Source organism: Trichomycterus rosablanca, chromosome 27 (genome assembly GCF_030014385.1).
Source record: "Trichomycterus rosablanca isolate fTriRos1 chromosome 27, fTriRos1.hap1, whole genome shotgun sequence".
NCBI lineage: Eukaryota > Metazoa > Chordata > Actinopteri > Siluriformes > Trichomycteridae > Trichomycterus > Trichomycterus rosablanca.
In genome coordinates, this window is record NC_086014.1 from 1,979,052 (window position 1) to 2,006,457 (window position 27,406).

Below are 27,406 nucleotides of genomic sequence, written 5' to 3' on the forward strand. Positions count from 1 at the left end.
TAGATTTTGTACTTCGAGGAAGTAGCAGGAAGGATTGTGCGCTCGCTCCCCCTACAGGCCGAGTCGTGTTACTACCATCATGCCCAGTGATGGAAAAAGTTTGATTCATTACAGTGAACCGATTCTTTAAATACTTAACTTTCAATACAGCAAATAATGTGCATACAAAATGAGTACATTCTGAATAATCATGATTTTAAAGATGAAAAAACTAAATACTTACAAGGAGTTTGTCTCCTGGCATTCTTCAAATGTCATCCTGCCATACACCCAGAACAAGGTGTACGGTATTACAGCCTTGCCTTTACTGCTTCCAAGAGAAGTTGATACACAAAGAGTTATTAAAAATCATATGGTGATCTGGTTCTGGAAAAACTGGGATTTTTTAAAATAGACCTATTATTTTTGTAAGAAGCTAATAAAGGAATGCTTTTAAGCATTACTTTTAACACATGTAATTCTATACAACATACTGTTGCAATTCATATTTTAAAATGTAAAGAAATCATTATGTTAAGCTACAGTCTCCATCAATTTTTGATTGATCTCTTTTATGCCATCCCTGCAGGTCTTATTCAGAGATGCACGGCTGTGACGTACCACTACACCTCCTCCGTTCTGCCCCAAAACCTGCCAGTCAACATCACCAAAACCATCCGTCAGGACGAGTGGCACGCCCTGCGTAAGTCAAACACAAGCAGGACTCAGTCATAGCACTAAGACATGCATTCTTGGACTCTGTCGTGTAAAGCACCACGTTGGTAGCATTACCATCACTTATCAGCCTAAATATAAGCTGGTGTAACAGCCAGATTACTGTCTATAGCCAAAAGGGGTAATTGGTCTTTAACTCCAGTTCATTATTCTATATATTGTACGTTTGCTTTTCAGAAAATTCTATTCTATAGGCCTACATATAATTAATAAATCTAGTCTAATTTAATCTATTCCTGCTATCTGTCTGGAATAGCTTCCAAACAAGCGAGAACATTTTCATATGAGCACCAATCACACAGCATTACTGTCCTTCGTTAACATTTACTTAGACCTGTTTTTCAATCATCAGAGAAAACCACTGGGACATGAAAGAACATGCCAAACTGTGTATGCCCATCACAGTTGCTTTGAGACAACGTCCATTGTAAAAAGCGCTATATAAATAAAGTTGACTTGACTTGACTTCCTTCCATGTCATTGTGATGCCATAGACTATTAGTTTTGCTAAACATATTGGGGTTTAAGGTGGAGCAGGTTGTGTTTATGCTATGTAGTGTAGCCCTAATTTCAGTTCTGCATCAAACAGACATCTGATGGATAAATACTTTTAAAACAAATCGTCATACTTTTGTTGCCATGTTTTAGTGGTACCAGTATAATGATTATGGGAATTATTCATCTTGGAGACTGAGTGGATTATTCTATTTTTTAATGTTACTGTTTTGCACGTCATAAATTAATTTGTCTCTGTAATAAAACAGGGGCCAGTTTACTTTCAGGTATATACTGTATGTATCATTGCACCTAAACGCAGAATGAGTTTACTAGTGTCAATATGCCAGCAGTAGGTAGTCATTCTGCACTCCTAGAACATACACTGCTCCTGCTGGTTAGGATCTAGCCATGATTAACGTGTAAGCTTCTGTTGGGTGTAGATCTGAGAAGAATGACAGCAGGCTTTGTTGGAATGGCCGTCTCCATCATCCTGTTCGGGTGGATCATCGGGGTGCTGGGCTGCATCCAGCAGCATGATCTCATGCAGTATGTAGCTGGACTGCTCTTCCTCATGGGAGGTGAGTGAAGAGGAGAGAATATCAATATTCATGCAATGATAGCACTATCATGTGGAAGTCATCTTTGCGTTAGCGAGCAATGGCTTTTAGAGCCGACTGTACTCTGGTACAATTTACTTTAGCTGGGGCGCCATCTATTCTCTGTACATCTTTTTTAAAAGCAAGAGGCCAGACCCTAAATTTAAATAGCCTAAATCATAGCAGAATGTTTGACTGTACCTTTGATCCAAAACAAATCTCATGTAAGTAAATAAATGTATCTGCCCTGACCACACTTTTCCTCTCACTCCTCCCAGGAACCTGCTGTATCATCTCTCTGTGCACATGTGTGGCGGGCATCAACTTTGAGCTCTCACGGTTCCCTCGTTACCTGTACGGCCTTCCCGAGGACATCAGCCACGGCTACGGATGGTCCATGTTCTGTGCCTGGGGGGGTTTGGGCCTCACGTTGCTGGCCGGGTTCCTGTGCACCCTGGCACCGTCCCTGAGCGGCCCTTTAACACGCACTACTGTCCACAAACCTAGGAACGAGAACGGCACTGTGTGAGGAACTTTATCACAGAGTATTCACAAGAGACACATAAGATCAGGATCTGAACTTACCTACCGGTCTGTAATAACAGCTCTCATCAGTGCCAGGACAGAGGGTGGGAGCGTCTAAAGCTCCTGGGTTAGAAAATCGATGGATAAATAATTCTTACCATCATCTGTGATGAGGATATCCTTAAATCACACGTCAGTCACTTGTCTACGCTGGTCTGAACCTTTTTAGCGTAGGAAATGTAAACACACACACACACACACATAATTAAGATTCATTTTTAAATGGTGCTCTAACAACATCAGGGATCAACACCCATTTATCTGGAAGCCATGTTTCTTATCTTCAAGCAAAGTGAACTGTCGATTTTTACATTTGATACACGACAAAAAAACCCACGCCACAACGATTTCCGATTTAAGCAACATCATAAAATGAGCACAGTGTTTATTCAGCTGATGGTTTATCGTTGTACAGACTGCAGGAGGACTGTAGGGAACGAAAGAAGGTAAAAACAAGTTGAATTCTAGGGCCTTTGGTTGTATATTTCTAGCCACCAACTGTATAAAACACTTGCCACTCAATCTGACAGAGCTTAAGAGAATCTGCCATGAAGAAAGTGATAAACTGCCCAAATCCAAGTAGGGTAAGCTTGTAGAGACATATCCAAGAAAACATGCAAATGTAATTCCTGCCGAAAGGGCTTCTACAGAGTGTATGTACCCTTGAAGATCCTATCCCAGCAACAAAAAGGTACATTTAAGTATTGTATTTCAGAGACTACATGAGGGCACAAAGTATAAACAGTAATGCTGTAGTTGTAGGTTTAGATTGTGTATCTGAATCGATGTTGTGTGCTTATTACCCCATAGCAAATCCAAATTCTGAAACCTTAATGAAAACATACAAAACAGATGTATTATAAAAAAAGCTAAACTTTGCACCATATTTTTATTTACAGTGAGGAGTGTCACTATGTAGTTACTGGAAGCTTTTAGATGGACAGATCTAAATAGTCTTATTGTTATAGTAAAGGTACTTTTTGTATATTGGCATGAATGTACTGTAATGTTTACATCACCTCAGACACATACACTATAGGGCCAAAATCATGTGAACACTGGACCATGAGTTTGTTGGACATCCAATTCCAAATCCCTGTGCACTAATATGAACATTATATGGGCGTCGATTCCAATGCTGTCCCACAGTTTACTGCTGGGATAATCTGTCATAATCAATCTGTCTCTGTCATGAACTCATCAAGGGTACATGGTACATCAAAACCACACTTTGCAGACATGTCAATAAAATTTGTAAAAAGCTATAGACTATTATTATATGGAAACATCATTTATAATAATAATAATGGACGGACCTGGGTTTCCTACAGGTATTCTGCTTCCCTTCCACTTCTAAAAACATGCTAAAACATGATGATAATAATAATAGTAATCATAATAAAATACACATGCTAAAGCTTAAGGTACAAAACCAATCTGGTTGGGGTGTTTGAAAAGTAAATATTTTGTACCACTAGTATGTATTTCTTCACATGGGAAAATAAAAATTTGGGTACAATAAATACAAGTTAAATGCAATATAAGTAAAACATGATGTGCCAGTCAAATAATTGATCACAGTTCTTTTTCTATACTGGGAAATCAGCAAAACAGCAATATGGATTTAACACGAACTACAGCTTAGACTTATTGTGCTTTAAAAGACTTAATATAAGAGACAATGTCAGTTGTTTATTTTAGTTAGGTATTAAAATTAGTATTTATTTATTTATGAGCTGCAGTGTGTGGAAATAAATCACCTCTATGATTTTGACTGTTTAAAGATGTGATTATTTTTTAGAAATAAGGATGTGTGGCGGTATTACCAACGTAATGAGTTTCCAAATTATGTAAGTGGAAAGAATGACTGCCGTATTAGTTCCTTAAGGAAAAGTCGATAAAAAGTTATTGTAATGAAACACATGTAGTTTTAAATTAAATACTAAAACTAATATAGTAGTACTTGCTCTGCTTGTCTATTATATGTTTTAAATGCTGTTTTAAGAAGTGCAACAAGCTCATGCTCAGGTGTCCACATACCTTTGACCATGTAGTGTATGTTACAGGTACACTGGATAGAAATTAGCCTTGTGTAATTAGCAGACTGTGGCTCAGGGAACTTAACTACATTCTTGAGAAATAGCATAACAATGATCCAGATCTTTGAACACAGCCCAGCTACACCTGATGGATTAAGGTTTTTCTACACATAGTGCACCAACTCTTATGAAGTAATGGTTTATGATTGAAATGAACTGACCTATTGTCTGAGCAAGATAGCACTGAGAGTATTATAGCAAACTATTCCTGGAACAGAGGGTCTAACTGGAAACACCAACTGGGCATACATGAAATGTCAGAACTACCTTGTTAATCCTAATACACAATCTGACAACATTGAAATATTTGTCATGTTTTGAGGTTAAAATAAAATTTTTAAAAAAAAACAGAATGCCATTAACATGAAACAAAGAACTAAGTGAGAAGTAAGAAAAAAACAGGCAACAATGCTCAGTATCATGATCTGCACATAGAAAAGTTCAATTAGAATCATTTCAACTCACCAAAGCACGACATGTGTATGGAAAATTAATTTTGTAGCATAATTTTAATTTATCTGTATAAAGTGTTTTGTAGGTTATTTCATCCAGAAGACCAAGAGCACAGAGACCGTTTTGTGCATGACATGATATGAAATGATTTACTTCAGTGTATTTAAAGACGTGTGTCCATTTGAAATATTATATTTATTTTGGGGAAATAAATTGCAAATAATATGTAACTTTTTGTGTAAAAAACATTTGTGTACATATTTTGCTTTGTATCAACAAAATCTACAATTAAAAATAATGCATTGTTGAAAAATACAGCATTGATCTATCAGTTAAATCCAATGAAAATAAAGAGATGAAGAAGAAGAAGATATCTATAGCAAAAGCACATACCTGCAATCTGACCTTAAACATATTGCATAGCTTAAAATGTAAACAGATAGTTCATGATTAATATAAAATTGAAGTCTCACCCAAACGTCCGGTATGGCAGTTAAGAGAATGTACTTTTCCCATATAATCCTAAAATTACATGTACACATCACCTATCATGAATTAAAAAGATCTAATGTAGATTACTCGTTATATAGAAATCCTGACTTTTTAATAACCAATTTAAGTCAAAATACAATGATTTAATAAAGCACTTATCATACACATAGTTCATTCTGAAGGGGTCATGGCCACTCTCTGTGAAGGCTACACTTCTATACTCAAAATTCGGGATCCCTTATGATTCAGAATGCACTTAATTTATTCAGAGCCTAGCTATTGTTACCAGTGTAAATGTAGCTAATGGGTTCAAGGGCTGAGTATTAAACTGGCATTGTACTTCCATGTTACCAAACTCACTCTTGTTTGGAGTACCAAAGCCAGTCATGTATATGCTGACTGGTTATAAGAGAATAAACAACACATTACAAAAATAAAGGTGTCTAGATTTGAAGTATGTGTAGCCACTCCTGATGTTAAATTATATGTACAAGAACTGCACTGGACAACAAACATTATTTTGGTGATAAAATACAAAATCTGTATGGCTGGAAATCCAGAAACTAATTTTTATAAACCCTAAAAATGTTGTAGTAAAATGTGTGTACTTACATACACGCAGAGGTCAAAGGTATAATTCATACAAACCTTTTAGTCCAGTCACTTTGGTTTCATTGTTTAAACATTGCTTTAGTCTTGAAGTCTTGTATTCTGGGACCAAACCAAATGCTTCACGCTACACATAATGCTTTACAAAATAGCAAAACAATCTATATAATTCAATGATTTAAAACTGTTGACTGCACCTTCTATGTAAAAGTCAAACACATTACAATTAATTGGTGTTGGAGGTCAGCATCTTTGCTTCTTATCAAATATTTTTCACTTTGAATACAGTTGGAATTAAAAATTGAGATATTGAACTGTCTTCAGGTACCTCTCTTTACAGGAAAAGCTCAAATCAATAAGATTTGAAACCCATAAATCTGGTCGTCGGTCCTAAACGGACTGTTTGCACATTGCATAGTTTCACCTTACATACTTGGATTATACCTACAATTATACATTATCTAGTTGTTTGTTTCTACTTTAATTGCAGGCCACTGTCTATTACTTAGGACTCTGTGTCAGCATCTAGCTATAGTACCAAATAACTGTCTAGTAAATGTTCTTCCATGACGTACAATCATTAACCACTGAAATGCATAAATGGATCATTCTTCACCCCTTTCCTCCAAGGTGCACTGCTTGATCTATTTTTTTTTTCACCTTCAAGTCACCTGGTCTTCCAACATCCAGAACTATGCATCCTTATCCTTCCATGACCCTGGACACAATAAAATAACAGAGCCAGCAGTGCAAGTCAGAACTGCTCTTTAACAGAAGTGTGTGTTGTCTCTTGTAAAAGTCAAGGGTGTGAGATTTGCTTTTTGAGACGCGATGAAGTTCCTACAGTCATGTAACTGTCTCCTGAGGTCTGTTTGGTGATGGGTGACCTGCTGTTGGACTTGCAGGGTTTAAGCAGAGGCGCTCTGCATGGGTCGTGCTTCAGCAGGTAGGTCGCGAGTGTTTCCCAGCCTCCGCCGATTCGCACCATGACATGCTTATCATTCAGCATCTACAGAGAATACAGAAAGACGAATCATATCCAAAACTGGGAAATAAAACAGGACATTTATAATTGGGACATGAATGTAATGTCGAATGTATTTTATAAACAATGTGCAACATTAAATATGAATAATTATCACACCGGCAAGGCTTTATCAAAGAGGGGAAAATCGTATACCAATTTATAAAGATTATTTGATTAAATTAACTACCTATCCTTACCAGTATAATGATTTCTCCTAAAGTTCTTTCTACTGTCCAAAAGCAATTAAACAAACAGTTTAATAACAACATCCCTTGGCGCATTATTGCATGAAATTTAAAGATTTCACCATTTACAGTCCATAATATTATTTGTAATAGTAGTTGGCATGTGTGGACATGGATATTTTGTCATTATTTTGATATCTATCCTAATTATTTGTACTAAAAGTAAATCTCTGCTCAGCATTTAGTACATGTACAGTGTGTGTTAATCCTTCCTCAGCCTTTAATCAGGACAATGTTGGCTTTATATTTTTGGTTGGAGCACTGTTTTCATCCCACCATTAATATTTAATTTCAATAACCCTGCTGCACCAAACCACGCTGGTGTAATTGCAGTGCTGAGAAGAGTTTACTACCCAATTAATATTTGTTCAGTAATAATAATAATATAGGGGTCTCTGTTTATTAATAGATATAGTGAAGGGGATAAGTGTACTTTGTGTAATTTTAGACATACAAAGAACAACTACATGATAGCTGTAGCTCATAAAATGGCTAATAAATATATGTACAAGCTGGGTGCACTTATTAAAAAGCAGCTAAAGAGCCCAAACTTTTAATAGTGCAGTAATTAGACATACTATTTAGCAAGCTAGGCAACCATTTGGAATGTCTTGTTTCAATTACTGTTGTAAAATGCAAAATGACTTCTGTTCCTACCCTGCTTTAAATCAGAATACAGTCTGGCCCCACAAGACTATTCTTCAGGCACATTTTAATCTTTAATCTTTAAAGCAGCAGGTAATTAGTAAGTCCTGTACCTAATTAGGTGGTCTGTGAGTGTTCGTGCCCTTTAAAAGTATATTTAAATGACATCTAAGTATATAAAACTGTATAAATTGTGCCTACAATGCACTCAGAGCTTGCAGTTGCTTGCTGTCACAACACTGTGCTTGATAAAATAATTTATTTAGTGAAGAATCATCCTCCCTAGAAAGCATTTTTCTGGACGTCTGCAGCTCATTATGCTCATGTAAAATGTGAATGAGAGAAAAAAAAGAGAGAAAGAAAGAGTGTAAGAGAGAGAGCGAGAGACTGAATACAGCCAAAATCTCATTAAGTTTAATGAAATGCTGTCTCATAGCACCAGCTGAGCACTGGCCTAAGACTAATCCAACACACACACACACACACACACACACACACACACACACACACACACAGAGTTATATACATTGCATACAGACCCACCCTACAGTGATGAAGGTATTTGTGTTCTCTATCCACAGACACACACGCTCAACCTACTTTTAGTCGAATTTACACTAACAACACCCTGTATCACGGTGTGATCTTTGCACTGCCATGGCAACTGCAGCTAGATTACAAAAAAAAAGATATAAATCAATGAAAGTGAGAGAGCAGAAACAATATCCACGTCTCCCCAGAGGCATCTAGCCCTACCCAGCCCCTCCTCTCCACCTTTTCTCAGCCATAACCCCTTCATTAGTAAGCTGTTCCACTGCTGGTATTACAAGCAGATTTATTTGGCAATCCCCCTCCCAGTCCCAATGGATGGATTTACACACACGCACACGTACACGCAATGCACGTGCCAAGTCGGGTGTTTTCAATAGGCACGTCTCAGCTGTTTCCAATCTGATTTGAATGTCTGGGTTGTCAAACTGCCCACCTGAATGAAATAAGGACAAATGAACATGAACCAGGGTTTCCCAAGCTCTCACACCCACAATTTTGTTTAGGCATTAACATGGAGTTGGCCATTCCTTTGTCACCATAACAGCCTCCACTCCTCTGAGGTGGTTTTCACAGGAATTTGAAGTGTCTTATTATGGGCCTTGCCTTGTGCACAGTCCTGCTGGAACAAGAAGATTTTGGCACTAATTTGAAAGCATACGTTTGTTTTTACTAGTTCCATTTGTGATACGTATGTGAAATCATTTATATAAAATAAATGAACAAGCATTATCTTTGCCACTTGGTACAAAGACAACGAAGAAAATTGTTGATCCCTAAAGGTCAATACAATTAAGAAGAATACAGTGACACAACTGGTAGAGCAACCAGGATGAAGTGGTTAGTAAAAATTAATGAATTAAAATTGTTAATCCATGGCCATAAAAAGGAATTCCTAATCTATAACTGGATTATTTTTTTAATAAATGTTTCTATTGACATTTCAATTGTCTAGTGTGTACAGAAATCAGATTGCATCTGCTCTGATTCTATCATGCAGCAGCCTTTTGCTTTAATAATTCACAACGTGTTTAAATAATTGAATGCCTTTAATATATTTCTCTTTTTTTTGGTGTTCTCTCTTGAGAGGGCTGAGGAACACTGTGTGCTGGCAGCAGCCAAGGCTGTGTGTGTGTGTGTGTGTGTGTGTGTGTGTGTCTGTGTGTCTGTGTGTCTGTGTGTGTATTCAGAACATATTTTAAACGCAAGCACTGCCAGAGCCAGATTTTTCACTCAACCCCTCATCCTTTCACACTAACATGCTGTAACACACCACTTCATCACAACACGTCTCTCCTTTACTTTGTAGTTTATACACACAGGCTGCTCATTCATCCATTTCCTTCTTTTCACTGCCATAAAACGCTGCAGTTCAAGCTACAGCCACAAGATGTCAGTCTAAAGTCACTTGGTTCATGCACGCTAAAAAAGAGCTTCTCCTAGAGCAGGTGGGTAGAGATGCTCTAAATCAGGAGTCACACTGCTCCATTTCCATGTCTATTTTTGTCTAACACATCATTTGCAAGTTTGGAGTGTGCAGAGCAGGCTAGAAGTGTAAAAGTCACTGCTCAACCACAAGGAAAAGGAAGTATTGTATCTACATCTAAATTATCTGGAAACTTCAGTTCAAAGTCATTTAGTGAATAAAGAAATGCACTTTCAATAGATACTTCAGCACTTCAGACATTGTGGAGGACAAAAGCAGCTTTTTAAACTCACTAACCCTGCCTGTCTAATGCAGCAGTCGCTCCACCAGTACAGGCAAATCAGGCACGGGCAAGTTGGCACTGTCTGACTGGCAGAAGAGTTCACATTCACATTTTAGGCATTAAGCAGATGCTTCTATCCAAAGCGACTTACAGTTGAGACAGTATACAAGCTAAGCAATTGAGGGCCCAACAGTGGCAACCTGGCAGTGGTGGGGCTTGAACTGGCAACCTTCTGATTACTAGTCCAGTACCTTAACCACTAGGTTAACTTGTAACCCGTACAAAATGTTGCCACAATTGTTGGCAACTTAAAGTCTGATTATTAACTCAGTATTAATTCAGCTTTGTAAGTTAATTTATTTTCATTTATTTTATTAGGATTTTAAGGTCATGTTTCACACACTTTGGTTACGATCATGACAGGACAGGTAGTTAATAGTTACACAAGATTAATCAGTTCAAGTGTAAAGTCAAACACACTCATGGACAATTTAGTATCTCCAGTTCACCTCACTTGCACGTCTTTGGGCTGTAAAAGGAAACCGGAGCTCCCAGAGGAAACCCACACAGACACGGGGAGAACATGCAAACTCCACACAGAAAGGACCCGGACTGCTCCACCTGGGAATCAAACCCAGGACCTTCTTGGTGTGAGGCGACAGTGCTACCCACCGAGCCATCGCCCAATTTGTAAGGTTAAATAATGCAACTTTATAAAATAATTAATGAGGTCTTGCATATATAAACAATAAAGTCCTGAGAATTCATTCTATGATTTAATAACATACATTGATACTAATACTGCTGAGTATCTCTTTGCATATTACTATTACAGACGTGGCCTTTTTCACTGATACATTTCCTTAATGACATTTACCTAATTTATCTGTCTCAGTGAAACATAGCTACAGTATAAACTAATGGACCGATGTCTTTCAAGTCAAGACTTCATTCAAAACCCAAACAAAACCCACCTCCCACACACGATTCAGCCAGGGAATGATATATTGCATTAAAAGCTTTCTGATGGAGTCTCCTGCACAAGAGCAACGGCGGGACTCTGTTCCCTTCTGCTCTTTTACTGCATCTCTGGCTAATTGAATTGGTGACATAAGGATGCTGCTTTTACTCTGTAGCAAATCAAGCAGAAAGCCTGATTGAAAAATCTCAAAACAGGAGGTAGGAAAGGGAGAAACCAGTTAGCAGCTAGCACCATTTAACAAGCTACCCAGAGTAATCACACTGCTAATGAGTGTAACAGAAGAATCAATAAATCCCCACTTCCTTTTTTACAGCATGGCAGTAAACAGGAAATGCTCTTACAAATCAACATGGGACATGTTGTTCCCTAATCTGTATTAAAACAATATATGTTGTATAAATGATATTTTGATTCATAATTATTAACATGGTATATTAATTACACACATATCTTGTTCACATATCTTAATTGCCGACTGCTTAAAAAGGTGAAGTACAAGAGGCTTAATTCACCTTACAAGAAATAGGCTGGCTGGCATTTAAACAAAAAACAGTCACAGGCACTGACGAGGCGTCTGTAACTTATTTAATTCTATACTCGCATTAACCAGAGTCTGAAAGGAGAACGAATTCACTCCATAGAGGACAAAACTAGTGTTCGCTTTACAAAGCTACAAATGATCTTTGAAGCCAGTCATTGCTGGTTGCTGAGCACCAGCTAATAATTATGTAGGTATTCGCTGGGCATCTACCCATTTGTTCTTCAGCCCAGAAAGGCTTATAGAGCCAGTCCTCCAAATTATCAATTTATTTTTCTTCTACATGTTTTATCTTTCTACGTTTTATAAGCTTTCTCTTAACTATAATAGTCTCACCAAGAAAATAATGTTTAATGACTCCAACAACCAACAACAAACAATCAATATTTTTTATTAGTGCACACAGTATTTTTGTAATGAGTCTCTACCAAACAGTTTAGGTGGTCACAAAAATGATCCTGATGGATAATTCATGAATAATTCAAGATTATTTAGATACAGCTTTTGTACCAAAGTATTTAGACTCATAGTAAGATCAACCGCCTAAGCTCAAGGTTTAAACAGCTGTTAAGGTTGGTTTTATGCATGCTGCTGGTTAAAAACATAATAAATAACTGAGGAACCAGAGTGTGCAGCCTGTATATCAATCATAACAGCAGAAAAGGGCGTCTACATAAGATTAGGCTGAGGAGATAAACTGTCAGCTGGGCAGGACTGCTTAATTTATTGATCACAGCGACAGAATCGAGACATACTGGTGTTTAAACAAGAGTACTCCAATAAATGTAATGGAGCACGTAATGGTTTGGAGCAGATCCCCTATTAGACAAAATGACAATGATTTGAAGTGCTCTTTCATGCTTTAAGGATGGAGAAATCAGCGTTTGGTGTGTTGGTGGCCCCAAACAGAATCCTGGTCCAGTAATGGTCCAAATATTTCTATATGCAGCATCTCTTAAGGTTATACTTTTATGTAAATGTGAGCATTATCTGCTTTCTATAAGGGAGCTTGTTTACGGACTCGTCTGTCTGATGTCTCCAGTACAAATCTTTTTTTCTCCCATTGAAAAGGTGTGAACCTTTTCTTCATGTTGCCAAGCAACCCAAGCTCCCATGAGTCTTCAGCTTTGAATGAGGTCCAAAGTAACAAAAACCAAAACGCTCATGAAGGAAGTAACTTATCAGAGGAGTATACTTTCTTTTTTAATGACCATTATATACCACATGGCTAAATGTTCTAACTACTGATTTGAATGGTTTCAGCCACACAACAGGTGTATAAAACTAAGACTGACACACGCAACAACAACAATACAGTGAGACTGTGCCCTGGCGCATAATGCGAGGTCCTTAAAGACACATGCTGACATCTGGTGTGATCTGTATCTCAGAAACTGGCATAGTAATAGTATTTCAGTCTGGTTGTTTAAGTGTTTATAAAGGCAATGAAGCAGAGAGAAAAGGGAAAGGTACCAGACGCTCTTACCCTGACATAAAGCACTTTGTCCCCCATACGGTAGCGGCCTTTGGGCTGTTTCTCGATGCAGAACTTTACTGCACATCTGCACGGTGGGTCTTCTGAGGTCTGTTTCACCTAAATCCAAAAAACACAGACTTTAACAAAACTGAACAAGCAAAATAACATTGTATGTGCATTAGTTTTTTGGCTTTTTTTGGCTTTTACTTACAATGAGCCAGATATATGCTCCAGTTCAATGTATAAAATCATACATACACAAAAGAGGAGGCAGGAGAAGGGCTATATTGCTATAAACACATGTACAATACAATTCTTTTTAGAGGCACCATTGCTCAAGGACCCAACAGTGGCTGTTTAGCAGAGTCTGTATTTGAACCCTTAACCTTTATTGATATCCCAAAGCCCTAGCCACTGAACTCCCACCACCCTCAGTTTGGTTTACCTTAATATTTGCCATGCTGTGCATTCCGAGATCCTTTTCTGCTCACTATTGAAGTTTTAGTAGCCTTCGTGTGAACATAACTCTGCCCACAGAACCGCCCCTCATATTATGTGTTTCACACTATTTTGTGAACTCTAGAGACTGTTGTGTGTAAAAATCACACAAGATGGGCAGTTTCTGACACACTTAAACCAGCCTGTCTGGCACCAACAAGCGTGTCAAGGTCAAATCACTTCCATCACATTTTTGCCCCATTCTTTGGGTCAAGATGAAGCTCTTGTCCTTCTAACTGCACTTCTACCATTTAACTGGCTAAATGGATGAAGACATAAATGATTATATATATAGATGTTTCTTATAAAGTAGCAATTTTGAACACTGTTAAGCAACATGGGTCCTTATAACCTAATAAGAGTTGGGTGGCACACTGGTCTATTACTTTAGGCTGCCACCCTTGAGGCTCAGATTAGAATCTCAGCAGTGTCATCGGCTGCTCAGGCGTCTACACAGACTTGATTGACTAAGAGAAAATATGTCCGGGTATTCCTGCCTTGCACCCAGTGTTTTCTGTGTGGAACCGGGTCTGCTGTGACCATGACCAGGATAAAGTGATTATGAAATTGAGAAATGACCAACCTGATTGACTTAAAAATGAACTACCTGAACACCTTGCTAGTGAAAAATGTCATAAGCTTTCCTACTCTTACATTTTGTCTCCCTAAAAAAAATACTGTGACAAACAAAACTAGAATACACTTGAGGACATTGTACCTGTAAGTAACATGCTCATCCATACACTAACCTCTGCAAAACTGAATGAAGGTGATTTCTGTCCACACCCATTCATTTTATTGTCTTTACTAGCAAATTACTGTGCAGGTGGGTGATTTGTTTAGACACACTGCATCACCTGCACACACGTCATGTGTTTTCTTTAAATCATGTTAAGCCAGCCGTCATGTAATGGTGTTCATGCAATTTTATTACACCTCTCACCGTTCTTGGAAAATGCATTACATGTGGGGTTTTTTTTCAATCAGTTAAAACACACCCATGATTGGCTTGAAGGTCATATTACCCAAAAGGAAAGCAGGGCAAATTTGATTATGTGCTGCTAAAACTTTAGCAGATTAAACACTTCACTTTTGCGCTACTCATAATCTTCATGCATCCACATCTGCCTGTTACAACATACATATCATGTAAATTCCACAGAACTTACTGGATCCTTTGTGTTTTAATAAGTGATTACTAATTAAAAAGCATATGATAAATAACTGAAGGCCAGGCATTTAAAAATAATAGTAGATTGTAATAGATTACTAATGAAAATGTATACTCACTAGGTAATCCAGTAGGCTGTCTTGGCTCTTTTTCCCATTAGATTTACTCATAAGGCGTAAACTGGCTGTCGGAGATTTAACAGGTGATGTTGAACTATGTAATGCTGGTTCAGGCTCAGGTGCAGGTTCTGGCTTGGGCTTGAGCTCAGGCTCGGGCTCAGGTTCAGGCTCAAGTTCAGGCTCGGGCTCAGGCTGAGGTTCAGGCTCGGGCTCAGGTTCGGGCTCAGGTTCAAGTTCAGGCTCATGCTCATGCTCGGGCTCGGGCTCAGATTCAGACTCGGGCTCCAGCTCAGGTTTCGGGGTCAACTCTGAGTCCGACTCGGCCTCAGGCTCAACCTCAGGTTCGGGATCAGCCTCAGGTTCCGGTTCAGGTTCAGACTCTGGCTCAGGTTCGGGATCAGCCTCAGGTTCCGGTTCAGGCTCATGTTCAGGGACTGGGGTAGACGTGGGGGATAAAGAAAAGGCACTATCATCTGAAAGAGCAGTTGAGCTTGGAAGAGAGAATGGGCTTGGATCTAGAGGAGGTGATGATGTGAAGGGAGACTGAGGTGGTGATGAATCAGGGGGTGATGATGAGGATGGTGATAATGAATCATTTTCTTCTTTCTCAATCTCCCTCTCCAGTTTAACCAGTCCTGGTGGATCTACTCCATACCTGTGAGAAAATATTCATCAGATGAGAAAACTACTATTTTTTTTATTTTTGAACTAAGCTATGACAGTTTCGTTTTCACAGAGAAACTCTAGGTGCAATGCAGAAATAACCTAAACAGGGCACCGATGCATCACAAGGTTTCAGACACCCCATGATAGCCAATCATGTCTGTGTATATGACAACACTGAATTTTAACCCGTGTCTCAGAACAAAACTATTGGTTAGGGTTCATTCTTATAGCTGCTATAACAAAAGTGAAAGTGGAACCAACTTGTACTGTGGATGTTCCAGTACAATATTACTTTACAATATGCCCTATTAAATTGTAATCATAGGATTGCTGCAGTTGTGAAGCTGGGGGTGTCGTTGCAAAACACGTTTTAGTAGGACAGTTTATGAATCCCTGGTAATTTGTTTATAAATTCAAACATTGTTGCATGGTTTTGTATACCATTAAACAAAAAAAGGCAACTATTAATACTTTATACTGAATGGTTTCAATAGAGGTTGGGAACTATATAGAAACATTAGCTTCTCCTCTGCCTTCACTTTATGGCATTGTCATTAAAATAGCTATAGTCAAAGAATAGAGTTCAGCTTAAAACAAACAGTAATATAAAAACTGCCTATACATACACAAATGTAAACCATTAAACATACAGTATCTGTGTTAACTAGAAAGAAAAATTCATCAAACAACAACAACAACAACATACAACTTACTTGGATGCAATTCTCCCAAGCTGCATGAGGCACAGGCACACCTCTTTAGGATGTCTGCGAAGAACTGGAGAAACAAACAATGAAATCAATGAAAGCCTAAATTTAAAGCTTCTCTTTTTATAAGACTTTCCACTAGAATTTGGAGGATGGAATCCACTTCTATTATGCCATAGAGAGCATTAGTGCGTCGAATGGTGTTTAATTATCAGGGTTACACGGGTTCACCTGGTGCTCTTGCAACATTAAAATCTTTTTACATTGTCAATGGGATTCATGCCATGAAATTACCTAGAACCTGCAAGCGTCCTCACTGTTTTTTAAAGACTACTCATATTTTGGCAGAGCTAATACAACTCTAATACAATTCTAATATGGCCCTGCACATCACTTATTTTTACTTTAATGACGTGTAATACCCCAAAGCAGCCACACATCATGTCCATAACTCCACACTTCACTGTGGTTATGGTGTTATCTGCCTTCTCTGCCTTCTCCAAACAATTCAATTTTTGCTTCTTCTGGCCATTGTTTTCATTTGCCTAAGTGCTTTCGTGCAAATTTTAGACAGGTCTCTTTTTCTACCAGAAGAGTTTTGCATAGGGTGTAAAACAGAGATGACTGAGGTGAGGCTCATTGTTTGTTGTAGAGAACAAACTTTTTTGAAGTGACCGGTCGCTGTTCTCAGATTGACAACATTATTTACATTTATTAATTTAGAAAAAGTGGTACAATTATGACTGAATACAATGCACACAGTTGATGGTTAAGGGTATTGCTCTAGGGCCAAACAGTGGCAGCGGCGTGGTAGTAGGGCTTAAATCAGCAACTCTACCATGACTAGTCCTTAACCGCTAAGCTATGAATCTTCTACTCGAGCATTATCAGATCTCAGGTGCATTAAGGTGTTTATTATGGCATAGTCCTACTTCTGAAGGTCAATTTAATCAGTTGATAGAAAGTACAAAGTAAAACATTTAAAAATATAGAGCTCATACCCTGACAATGAGCAGAATGCCAATAATAACGGACCATGATACCAAAAGTACATATTTATAAGATGTTCTAAAATCTATAAGTGTGACAAATATGCAAAAAAAAGCAGAAATTGGAACAATGCAAATTCATTTTATTAAGCACGCTTTGAAGCTTTATAGTCCACATGCGAAACAAACATGGTAGTATCTGTTTATTTGCCACTGATTTGTAAGGGAAATATGAGCCTAATAGTAGAGTTACCACTGATGTAATCGGCTCTATGTTGAAACTTGCCTTAAATGCTTCATTTGGGCTGAAAAGTAAAAAAATAAGTCATTGTTGGTCTCTTTTTCTTCTGAAATATGGTGCCAATGTAGGTATAAAAACAATAACAAAAGAAGCAGAGCAAGTTCCATCGTTTTCTTTTATGCTTAAGCCAATTTCTTTATTTCTGAAAGACTAAAACTATTATCTCACTTCATGCATCTAATCCTCTCCTTCCGCTTATCCTGCACTCGTTTCCTTTTCCTTGTCTTTTGGCCCAGCTGTATTGTTCTCATTTTTCTATGGCTTTAGTTTGTCCATTTCATCTTTCCTCACAGACGTCCGATGACAGTACAGACTGAAAGGGTCACGCGGACTTCCACTGATACTGCACCGCCATTCAGCTCTATTCCCTGTGGTCTCACGTTGAAAGGTGAGATGGCAAAAAAAGGGAACGATAGAAAGGTCACGTCTCCATCATGAACCAAGCCATTGAGAAAATTCATTATTTAAATGAGATTAGATTTTTAAAATGATAAAACGTCACACACAACAGAGAGGGAATGACAGAAATGTGACTTTGTGTAAACAGTGGGTCGGCGGGGCCGGATCCTTCAGTCTAGAGTCACACTTCTAATACATCACAGTTTGACACGGTCTCAGATTTACATGCAGGAAGATGGGAACTGCTCGCACGACTTCTGATACGGTTTGTGCTACCATGCAGAAATGCACTGCACTGCAGAGACAGCAATTATCCTACATAAATAAATGTGTTGGCTAAAACAAAGACAGCAAAATTGTAATATCTATCGCAGATGGACTGTGGTTCAGCCAAAACATTAATTTCCTCTGCATGTTAGTAGGAAAATATTATATTGAAGCGACAGTATACATTACATGTTCTGTTAGTCTTTTAGAATGGCAGGCACCCCCTCTGCTAGATCCCTCCCCATGTGAAAAAGCTAACTAGTTTGCCAACATTGGTCATTGAGCTAAAAGACAGGCAGAATTGCTTAGAGGAAAATAATCAGTGCTATCGAGCACTGGCCTAGCCAATGTGTCCTGGGGCTGCATGGCAAATTGTTTACAGTAGGCACAAACAGAGCACAAAAAGATCAGAACAGAGCGAACCCTTAAACTAGCGAAAGCTTTTAACCTATTGTTAGTGCTCGTGTGCTATTCTGTAGAGCCACCAGGCTGCACAAAGTGAGTAAGTACAGTTAAACCATTGTACCTTTTGTAAAACTTCTGGATACTGACAAGACTAAACACAGCAGGAAATGAGATCCCCAATGTATTCAGTCAGATAGATGTAAGCGGGGCCGCTGAATACCACAGGATGCAGTTAAGAACAAACACTCGCCTTTTATGACAGTTTTGTAATAGTTTTTTAGGCATGGACATAATTTAGTATTTTAAATTCAGACCATGTATTAATGTGGCCATTTACAGTTACTAGAAACTGTGCATTTATATATTTTTATATATTTATATAAAACAAACAGTGTATTGTGTTACCTAAATAATGTGACACAACTGTACTACATGTACCTATTAAAAAATCATTCCCATAATACATAGGTATCCTTAAGGATACTAACCCAGCAACAATTTACAATATCGTCTTTATACTTCTATAATACTGATGTGACTATAACAGCCGTTAATATAATTATAATAATCAAGGTTTACAAAATGTGCTTTCTTCTAAATCACATAACAAATTACTAAAACTATTGTGCTTTAACACCATATTTAATGATACCTTTAAAAATAACCTGTCAAAAAGGTTTGTGATCAATTGTTCACCTCAATAACACCGGACATGTTGTTGTTGTTTTAGATATACTGTTTTTATGGTTGGTTAAAACATCTGTGTAACAAGATGCTTCTAAGCTTAAACAGTGACAATATTATTCTACATTTCTCTGGATTCTTTCACAGGAAATTGTTTCAATAAATAATGTTTTAAAGCTCTGACATGACACATGATTACCTGCTAATAAAACAGCCACCTCTTTGTTAGTACCCACTGAGCACATCTTCATTACTTACCCAGATCATCTGACTCAAATAGATGTGACTGGCCCACCCCGATTTTACGGCACCAGTACAGGAAGTTGGCTGCGTTATCCCGAGCAAAAAAAGAACCAGGGGCGGCGTTGGCTCTATAGTGAATTACACGCCGGACAAAGGGCTGCAAAACAAACAGAAGACAAGCACAAATATACTGTATGTAATGACTAAATAAAAACATTAATGAGTTTAAAATGTCTGTCTTCAATCTGGACCTTAATTATGACCAATTAACTATATATTTATATATACAGTAAGCAGAAACAGTTTTTAAATTTACACACATGTACGTCTTTGGACTGTGGGAGGAAACCTCCTCCTGGAGGAAACCCACACAGACATGGGGAGAACATGCTAACTCCACACAGAAAAGACCCGAAACGCTCCACCTGGGGATCAAACGCAGGACCTTCTTGCTTCGTGATGCGACAGTGTTAGGCACTGAACCACCGTGCCGCCCATGACATAATGGATAAGGGTTGACTGGTCTGGCAAATCCTGTTTACTCCAAGATAATCTGGATGGCCAGGCACTTATGAATCATTTACCTGTGTTAGAGATGGCACCAGGATGCATGATAGGACATTAAAGTAATTATTTGATTTGCCTGAGCACCTCGTCATTGCTGGCCAGAATCATCCTCTCCTGCAACTCCTCAGCCAGCTGGCAGAGCACGACTCCAGTCTCTAGTTGCTCCATGAAGTTCTCCGCAGTTATGGTCACTCCTGCATAAATAAATGTATTTGTTTTTTAGGATGGTGTGGTTCTGTAAAAACCTCTCTCTATAAATCCTGTACCCACTGACTGCAAGCGGCCCCCCAACCCAGTGTACTAATGGACATGGAGTTGCATTTTAAGGCCTGCGTGTTAAGTTTACACAGAGGAACTAGACTGTTGGAACCGAAGCTGGTATGAGGCACCTAGGACGTATCAAAGGAGGCAAACCACAACAAAACCAGTACAAAACCAGATGCTAATGTACAGAATGACATGGAAAGTCAGAGAGTGAAATGTTAGTACTAAATCTAACTACTCTGCTGCTGTCTGATCTCCTCTCATGGCGATACTGGAACCATGAGATCAACTATAGAAGCATAAAGTTATAGATGTGTGTATAAAGACTAAGGAAAAGTAGATTTTTTGTCCTACGCAGCTACACTGAGGCCGTGAGAGTTTGAATAACCCAATATGGAAATAAGCCTGACAGACCGTATGCAAAATGACACGAAGGTTTCTCTGAAGCTCTGCGGCCAGTATGGCTTTGGTTAGTTCTCTTTAAATAGAATGTTACCCTTTAAACTAGGGCATGATCAAATCATTACCAGCATAAAAATTCCCACAGGCTAGGTATTATCAGTACATTTTCCTCTACAATTATTGGCACGCCTGGTAACCATGAGTAATGTTTAATGTAAAGTGTTACATTTTCTATTCTAAGTGAATTAACTGCAGAGATGGCAGCGATGAACTTCCAGCCTCACCCACACACACTCACTGTATATCATCATTCTTACCCAGGATGTTATTGAGCCAGAGAGCAAGATCTTCCTTCATCGGAAGCAGACTGGTTTCATGTCTGCAAGCCAGCCACTCATTATACTGATGCAAGCGTGAAGGGTCAGGCACGCGCTCCCGCCTCACAGAAAATGGCCCATTCATCCTACAACAGAACACACAGACCCAAGACAAGCTTTTATACAGGTCCACAGAGGGGTTTAATAGGGATTTAACAAGTGAGTTCACAACTGTTAATGTATATGATTTGGTAAGTTTAGTAAATTGCGTTTACCTTCGGCTTACTGCTGCTGTAAAATAAACTCATTAACCACTAGTAAATGATCTTAAAATTAAATTTAAACGGTCATTTCATGAATAATCCATTAACCAACAGTCAACCACAGTTTTATACTAAACTAACATTAGCTTAGTAAGCTATCATAGCTATCATGCACATGATATGGCCTTAGAGTAAGACTCCAAGGGAGGAATGTCCTCAACTGGCCCAGCCAAAGCCCAGACTTAAACCCCAGCAAACATCTATAAAAAGACCTAAAGATGGCAGTGCACAGATCTGACAAAGCTTAAGAGGATTTGCCAGGAAGATTGTGATAAACTGCCTAAATCCAGGAGTGTAAAGCTTGTAGAGACATATTCAAGAAGACTTGCAGCTATAACTGATTTGTGAATATTAGATATCAGTTTTATATTATTAGTTTGTTCATGAAAAACTGTAAAATGGTGTATTCACTTCATCATCATGGGTAATTATGTGTTTGTTTGACTGATTAAAAACAGCAATTATTTCCAAGCCCAGTAGTGTGCAAAACGTCCAGGGGTCTGTACACTTCTAAATCTATTGTACTTGTAGATATTTAAAAAGTTGTATTTATTTTAATACATTAATAAATAATGAAAGGTTTAGTAAAGGCCTCAGACTATATGGAACCTACATTTTAAACACATGAGAAAAAATGTTAATTCACAGTTTATAATAAAACTGCAGTATGTTTATTGAGATAACTACAGAACGTTCATACAGAACACATGTGCTGCCAACAGGTACAGTCACCCAACAATGAACTGACTGACTGGAACTCACACTTGGCTGGGCTGTCAAAGCATACTTGCCAAATGCCAGTGACTTTCACACTGGGCTTCTGTCTGATCAGCACATACTATAGTTTACACCATCTGTAATGAGGTGAAACTTCTCCTGGACCTGGGCTGATTATAATGTGAACTGATGTGTTCCAATGGGATGCAGACTTCACAAGCGGTCTGTATGATCCCTAACATCACAACTGCTGTGTTTAAAAAAGGTGCCTTAAAATGGCCTTAAAACTTAAAACACACAAATTCCTGCTTACAAGTCTTTATTAAATTAACATCTAATACTCAGGCCAACGTCAAGCAACTGATGACTCCTGAATGGTTGTCTGACTTCTTCAGACAACCATTCATCACAGGGGTCTTAAAGCATGTAGCAAGACGTTTCCCACTTCCTGTAACTCAGGCAAAAACAAACAGCTGTGGGGCAGATGTGCGAGATCTAAACAGGAACAGCAGCAAAAGCAAGCCCCTATTTATCTTTTTAAAGCCTGTAGACCACAAGCTAGTGAAGAGAAAGATGTGGAGATGTAGGGTTAAGCCAATGTTTATGAATCGGTACATAGTGAACAAATACCCTCATGATTAGGAACGCTTTTTCTGCAACAATGAAGAACTTGCTTTCATAAAGGGGTCTAAAACAAAGATCTCAGGTTGTTTTCTCCAAACCATGAGTAGAAGGATGGGGGTGAAGCTGCAACAACATGGCTAAGTAACTATTCAACTATTCAAAACTATGTACTGCTGCTGAACAAAAACACCTAAAGGCAAAGGCGGAAATCAGAGACTACAGATCTAATTGTGCATGCAGTCACAGTCACAGACGATTTACAGTAATCACAAGATCAATGAGAATGCCCACCATGGCATAATGAATCAGTTTATTGTATGTAAAGCTAGCTAAAACAAACTTTTTATGTTTTTAGCTGAAAAGCTGAACTAAATGCTGTTTTGTAAAATGTACCATATATACCAGGAATAATTTGGCTAGTCTATTTCAACTGTAGTAGCTACAGGATGGCCCCTGTAATGTACCCAGGCCCCTGCTAAGGTACTTCAGCAGTGAGCAATTTAAGCATTGTGTCCTTCTGCATTGCCATTTTGGCTGGCAGAGGGGACACGGGGGCACAGATGACTGATGTGTTTCTCCTAAATGACAATAACCTGCACCTTGTGAGAATGAATTCACTTTAAGTGGAAATGATTCTATATATAATAATAGTTTCTCCTTTTTACACTTGCCAGCTTCTTTGTTGGCAAACCTGCTATTTCTCTAAAGCCATGACATCGAGTGTGGTTGGGTTTTTCGCTGGCGTGCAATGCCAGCTCTTTTTATCTCTTTCTTGACAGTAACATGCTGTTCATGCCACATTCTGACCAAACCATCTGAATATTACAGCAGAAATAGAGATCAATTGGTTCTGGCAACATTTTCACTTCTTCACGTCTTCACCTGTCCAGTGATGGTGAGCACATGGACAACATACAAAGCCAAGACAAGAGTTTAATGCCTGGCAAACAAGTGACTGTGTGCTGCTGACAGAAGCTGCTATACTGACACCCTTGCACATTCAGCAGCTCACAAAACATACAGCCACATATCAGGGATCTCATCACAACCACACTTGGTAGGAGTAGCACAAGGATGTAAGGCAATATTTGGGACAAGGCATGAATTTAAGATGTGTTCGGGCTGAACTTGGCTAGGCAGCAGGGCATGGGAAGCACACACAGCAATGATACAGCATACATGTGCTAGACTTGCACCTTCACTGATTCCCAGCACAGACTGGAGTGCAGACAGAGGTCTCGAACCAAACCAACACACAAAGAACCTCTGTGTCTATGCACGTTCCCACTCATGCATGTAAACATACAGAGCACATGTTTTGACGAGTGTACCGGCTTAGCAAATTTCCAGGCATTGTAAAAACTTCAGATCAGCACAAAAATACTCAAAGTCTTAAACCAAATAAAAACTGCAGGTAAAGTTCTACAAAAAAGTAAAAAGTAAAAGCTTCCATGAATAAAAGCGTCCAAAAGGCAGTCCACAAAATACTTTAAGCTCCCATGGCAAGTTATTTCACTGGTTCAGCATAACCTGGAAACATTAACTGCAAGGTAGAAACACACACTGGACAAGAGGGAAATCCATCACAGGGAATTACAAACTTACCAATTAACTTACTCACATACTCACACCTAAGGGTAATTCAGAGCAGCCGATTTATCTTGTGTGTAAATGATTTGGGTCGGAAAACAGCAGAGCACCCAGAGAGTGTAATTAATAGGAAAAGTGATGTAACACAGCCGTAAACATGCCTCTGGCTCAGTTTTTATGTTTTTTTTTTTACATTAAATTCTAAATTTATATTATACTGATATTATATGTACAAAATAAAACTAAGTTGGTCACTGAAAACATTGGAAATATTTTCTTCTTTTGTCAGTTAAATAGAGGTTGAAAAGAATTTATAAAATACATTTTCTTGTCTTTACTGCATTTTAGAAAATGTCTCAGCTTTTCCATAAATCAGATTTTATTATGGTCTGTTTGAGCATAAAAACCTGCTTCAAAACATTTATCCTCTTAGAAAGAACTGATATTCATAATTTCACAATTAGAAATAAACTGGGCAAAATCATATTCATAAAAGAGCCAAAAGACAAAAAACATAATGTTATTTTGAATGTAACACTGTGTTAAACTTTGTTAAACCTTTCACAATTTGAAGTTCCTTTCAAAGTTTATTTTGAGTTATTTGAAACTATGCTGGGTCAAACCCATGCATAAAGCTACTAAGATCATTAATATGGTGGGTAGAATGTTTAATAATATCAGAGAACTTTGTAGCATGACCTGTTACAGTAATATAGCTGATTATCAACAATAATACAGCTGAAGTCAATTAATTTGACAGCAATGGAACAGTGATTGACCAAGTGATTAACCAAGGTTAACCAAGTACAATGCTACATTTAACCTTGGTGACTTACATCTAACTATTCAGGTCCTGAATTAAAACCGTGTAAATAGTGTAATTTTATGTTTTACTCTACTAAATGTAATTATATTTGTTGTTATTCTACAATGACTTTTTATATAAATACATTTAAATTCATATAAACTGTTTGAGCTTAATGAGCTTAAAACTGGTTCATGTCTTTAAAATTGTATACAATTATTTTCACAAGTTACATGTAATGTAAATTAATCGACTCACCTAGACAAGGTTTCTCCTCAGCTAAGAGAAAGTGCAGCCAGTGTGTCAGATTCCTCTTTTATAGCTGAAACACACAGTCTGAGTTACACAGAGGTATACACACCTCACTCACACACACACACCTCACTCACACACACACCTCACTCAGCTCACCCACACACTGCACTCCTATACACACTCCACTCACACACACCTCACTCACACACACACCTCACTCAGCTCACCCACACACTGCACTCCTATACACACTCCACTCACACACACCTTACGCTTGCACATTCTCCACTCACACACACCTCACTCACACACACACCTCACTCAGCTCACCCACACACTGCACTCGTATACACACTCCACTCACATACACACCTTACTCATGTACACACTCCACTCACATACACACCTTACACATGTACACACTCCACTCACATACACACCTTACTCATGTACACACTCCACTCACATACACACCTTACACATGTACACACTCCACTCACATACACACCTTACGCTTGCACATTCTCCACTCACACACACCTCACTCAGCTCATTCACACACTCCACTCACATACACACTTTACACATATACACTCACTCTCACATACCTCACTAACACTCCTACACATACTACACTCACACCCCACTCACATAAACACTCTTACTCTCACACTTACCATCTCACTCACTTACCGTGTGTGTGCAGCCGCATGGCTTACAAACAAATCTACTGTCCTTCCCAAACAGATTTCTACCCTGCGTACCTGGTGAAGGAGAGAAGTAACCACACACCGTACCTGTGGTGATTTGTGCTGAATTTTATTAGATGCACAGAAAAAAGTACCTGTGCTGTATAAACTTCTGTTTACACCTTCAGTAATCCACAGTCATGTGTTGGATATCTCGTTTTAGCTTAATTTTGGGCCGGTCAAAGTAAAACAAATTAGGTTTAGGTTGAAATTTATTTAAAACTCTGCTGTGTACCTGCAAAAACAATGGGCAGAATCATTTAGTTTTTAAAAAAAATGTACCTGAAATAAAAAAAAATTTGTATATTAAAATGATTTATAACCTGTATATACACACTATGACACACTGCATCTCTGTTCAGGTAAAAGTCTTTACAAATTAAAGTCAAATAAAAAATCTCACTCCTGTAACTGGATAATGTCTCCATCAGTGAAAGTTTCTGCCAGTGAACTCTCCTCCAACTTCCTCCATTTTATTCAGGTGTCCTAGTAATTTCAGACATTTTCACTTTTTGTTGGTATTGTCACATGTAGAAATAGTTTTACACACCTTACAAGTTGCCTCGTAGTTCATTCATGCAAATTAATGCAAAGCGTTTTTCTACCACAGCAGAGATGCACGGCACGCAAACCCTCCATCCACACAAAAGGGACCCGGACCGCTCCACCTGGGAATCGAACCCAGAACCTTTTTGCTGTGAGGCAACAGTGATACTGTTCTCATTTCTTCAAACTCATACAAAGTTAGTCACCTATAATTAAGGGCGTAAGAGCGTGAAAATGAAGAACGCAAAACAATACGTTCAATATTTCTGTGTGGAGTTTGCATGTTCTCCCCGTGTCTGCGTGGGTTTCCTGCGGACGCTCCGGTTTCCTCCCACAATCCAAAGACATGCAGCCAGGTAAACTGGAGATACTGTACTAAAAAAATGTGTGTGTGTGTGTGTGTGTGTGTGTGTTTTAATATGTGAATGTGATGGACTGGTGCCCTGTCCAGGGTGTTTCTGTATGCCTGGTGCCCACTGAGAGGTGGGATAGGCTCCAGCACCCACTGCGACCCTAATTTGGATAAGTAGCTTAGAAAGTGAGTGAGAGTGAGTACTAAAGTGGTCGTATTTCTGAAAAA

General features: G+C 38.5%; 2 protein-coding genes across 2 annotated transcripts in view; one reads left to right on the forward strand and one right to left on the reverse strand.

Annotated features, from left to right (window-relative positions):
• tmem276b (transmembrane protein 276b) overlaps window positions 1-2,468 on the forward strand; it is a 29,122-nt gene extending 26,654 nt beyond the window's left edge. The window contains exons 4-6 of the mRNA XM_062989366.1: window positions 569-682; window positions 1,653-1,790; window positions 2,087-2,468. Coding sequence (XP_062845436.1) covers window positions 569-682; window positions 1,653-1,790; window positions 2,087-2,337 — 503 coding nt within the window. The 3' untranslated portion in view covers window positions 2,338-2,468. The remainder of the gene's footprint in view (window positions 1-568; window positions 683-1,652; window positions 1,791-2,086) is intronic.
• Window positions 2,469-6,845: 4,377 nt separating this feature from the next.
• On the reverse strand, window positions 6,846-21,362 carry gas2b (growth arrest-specific 2b). The gene is made up of 8 exons (XM_062989924.1): window positions 21,218-21,362; window positions 20,319-20,428; window positions 19,683-19,824; window positions 16,386-16,449; window positions 15,361-15,661; window positions 15,007-15,192; window positions 13,228-13,335; window positions 6,846-7,055 (listed from the first exon to the last, which is right to left on the reverse strand). The coding sequence occupies exons 1-8, from the start codon at window positions 21,360-21,362 to the stop codon at window positions 6,846-6,848; spliced, it is 1,266 nt and encodes a 421-aa protein (XP_062845994.1).
• Window positions 21,363-27,406: the final 6,044 nt, after the last annotated feature.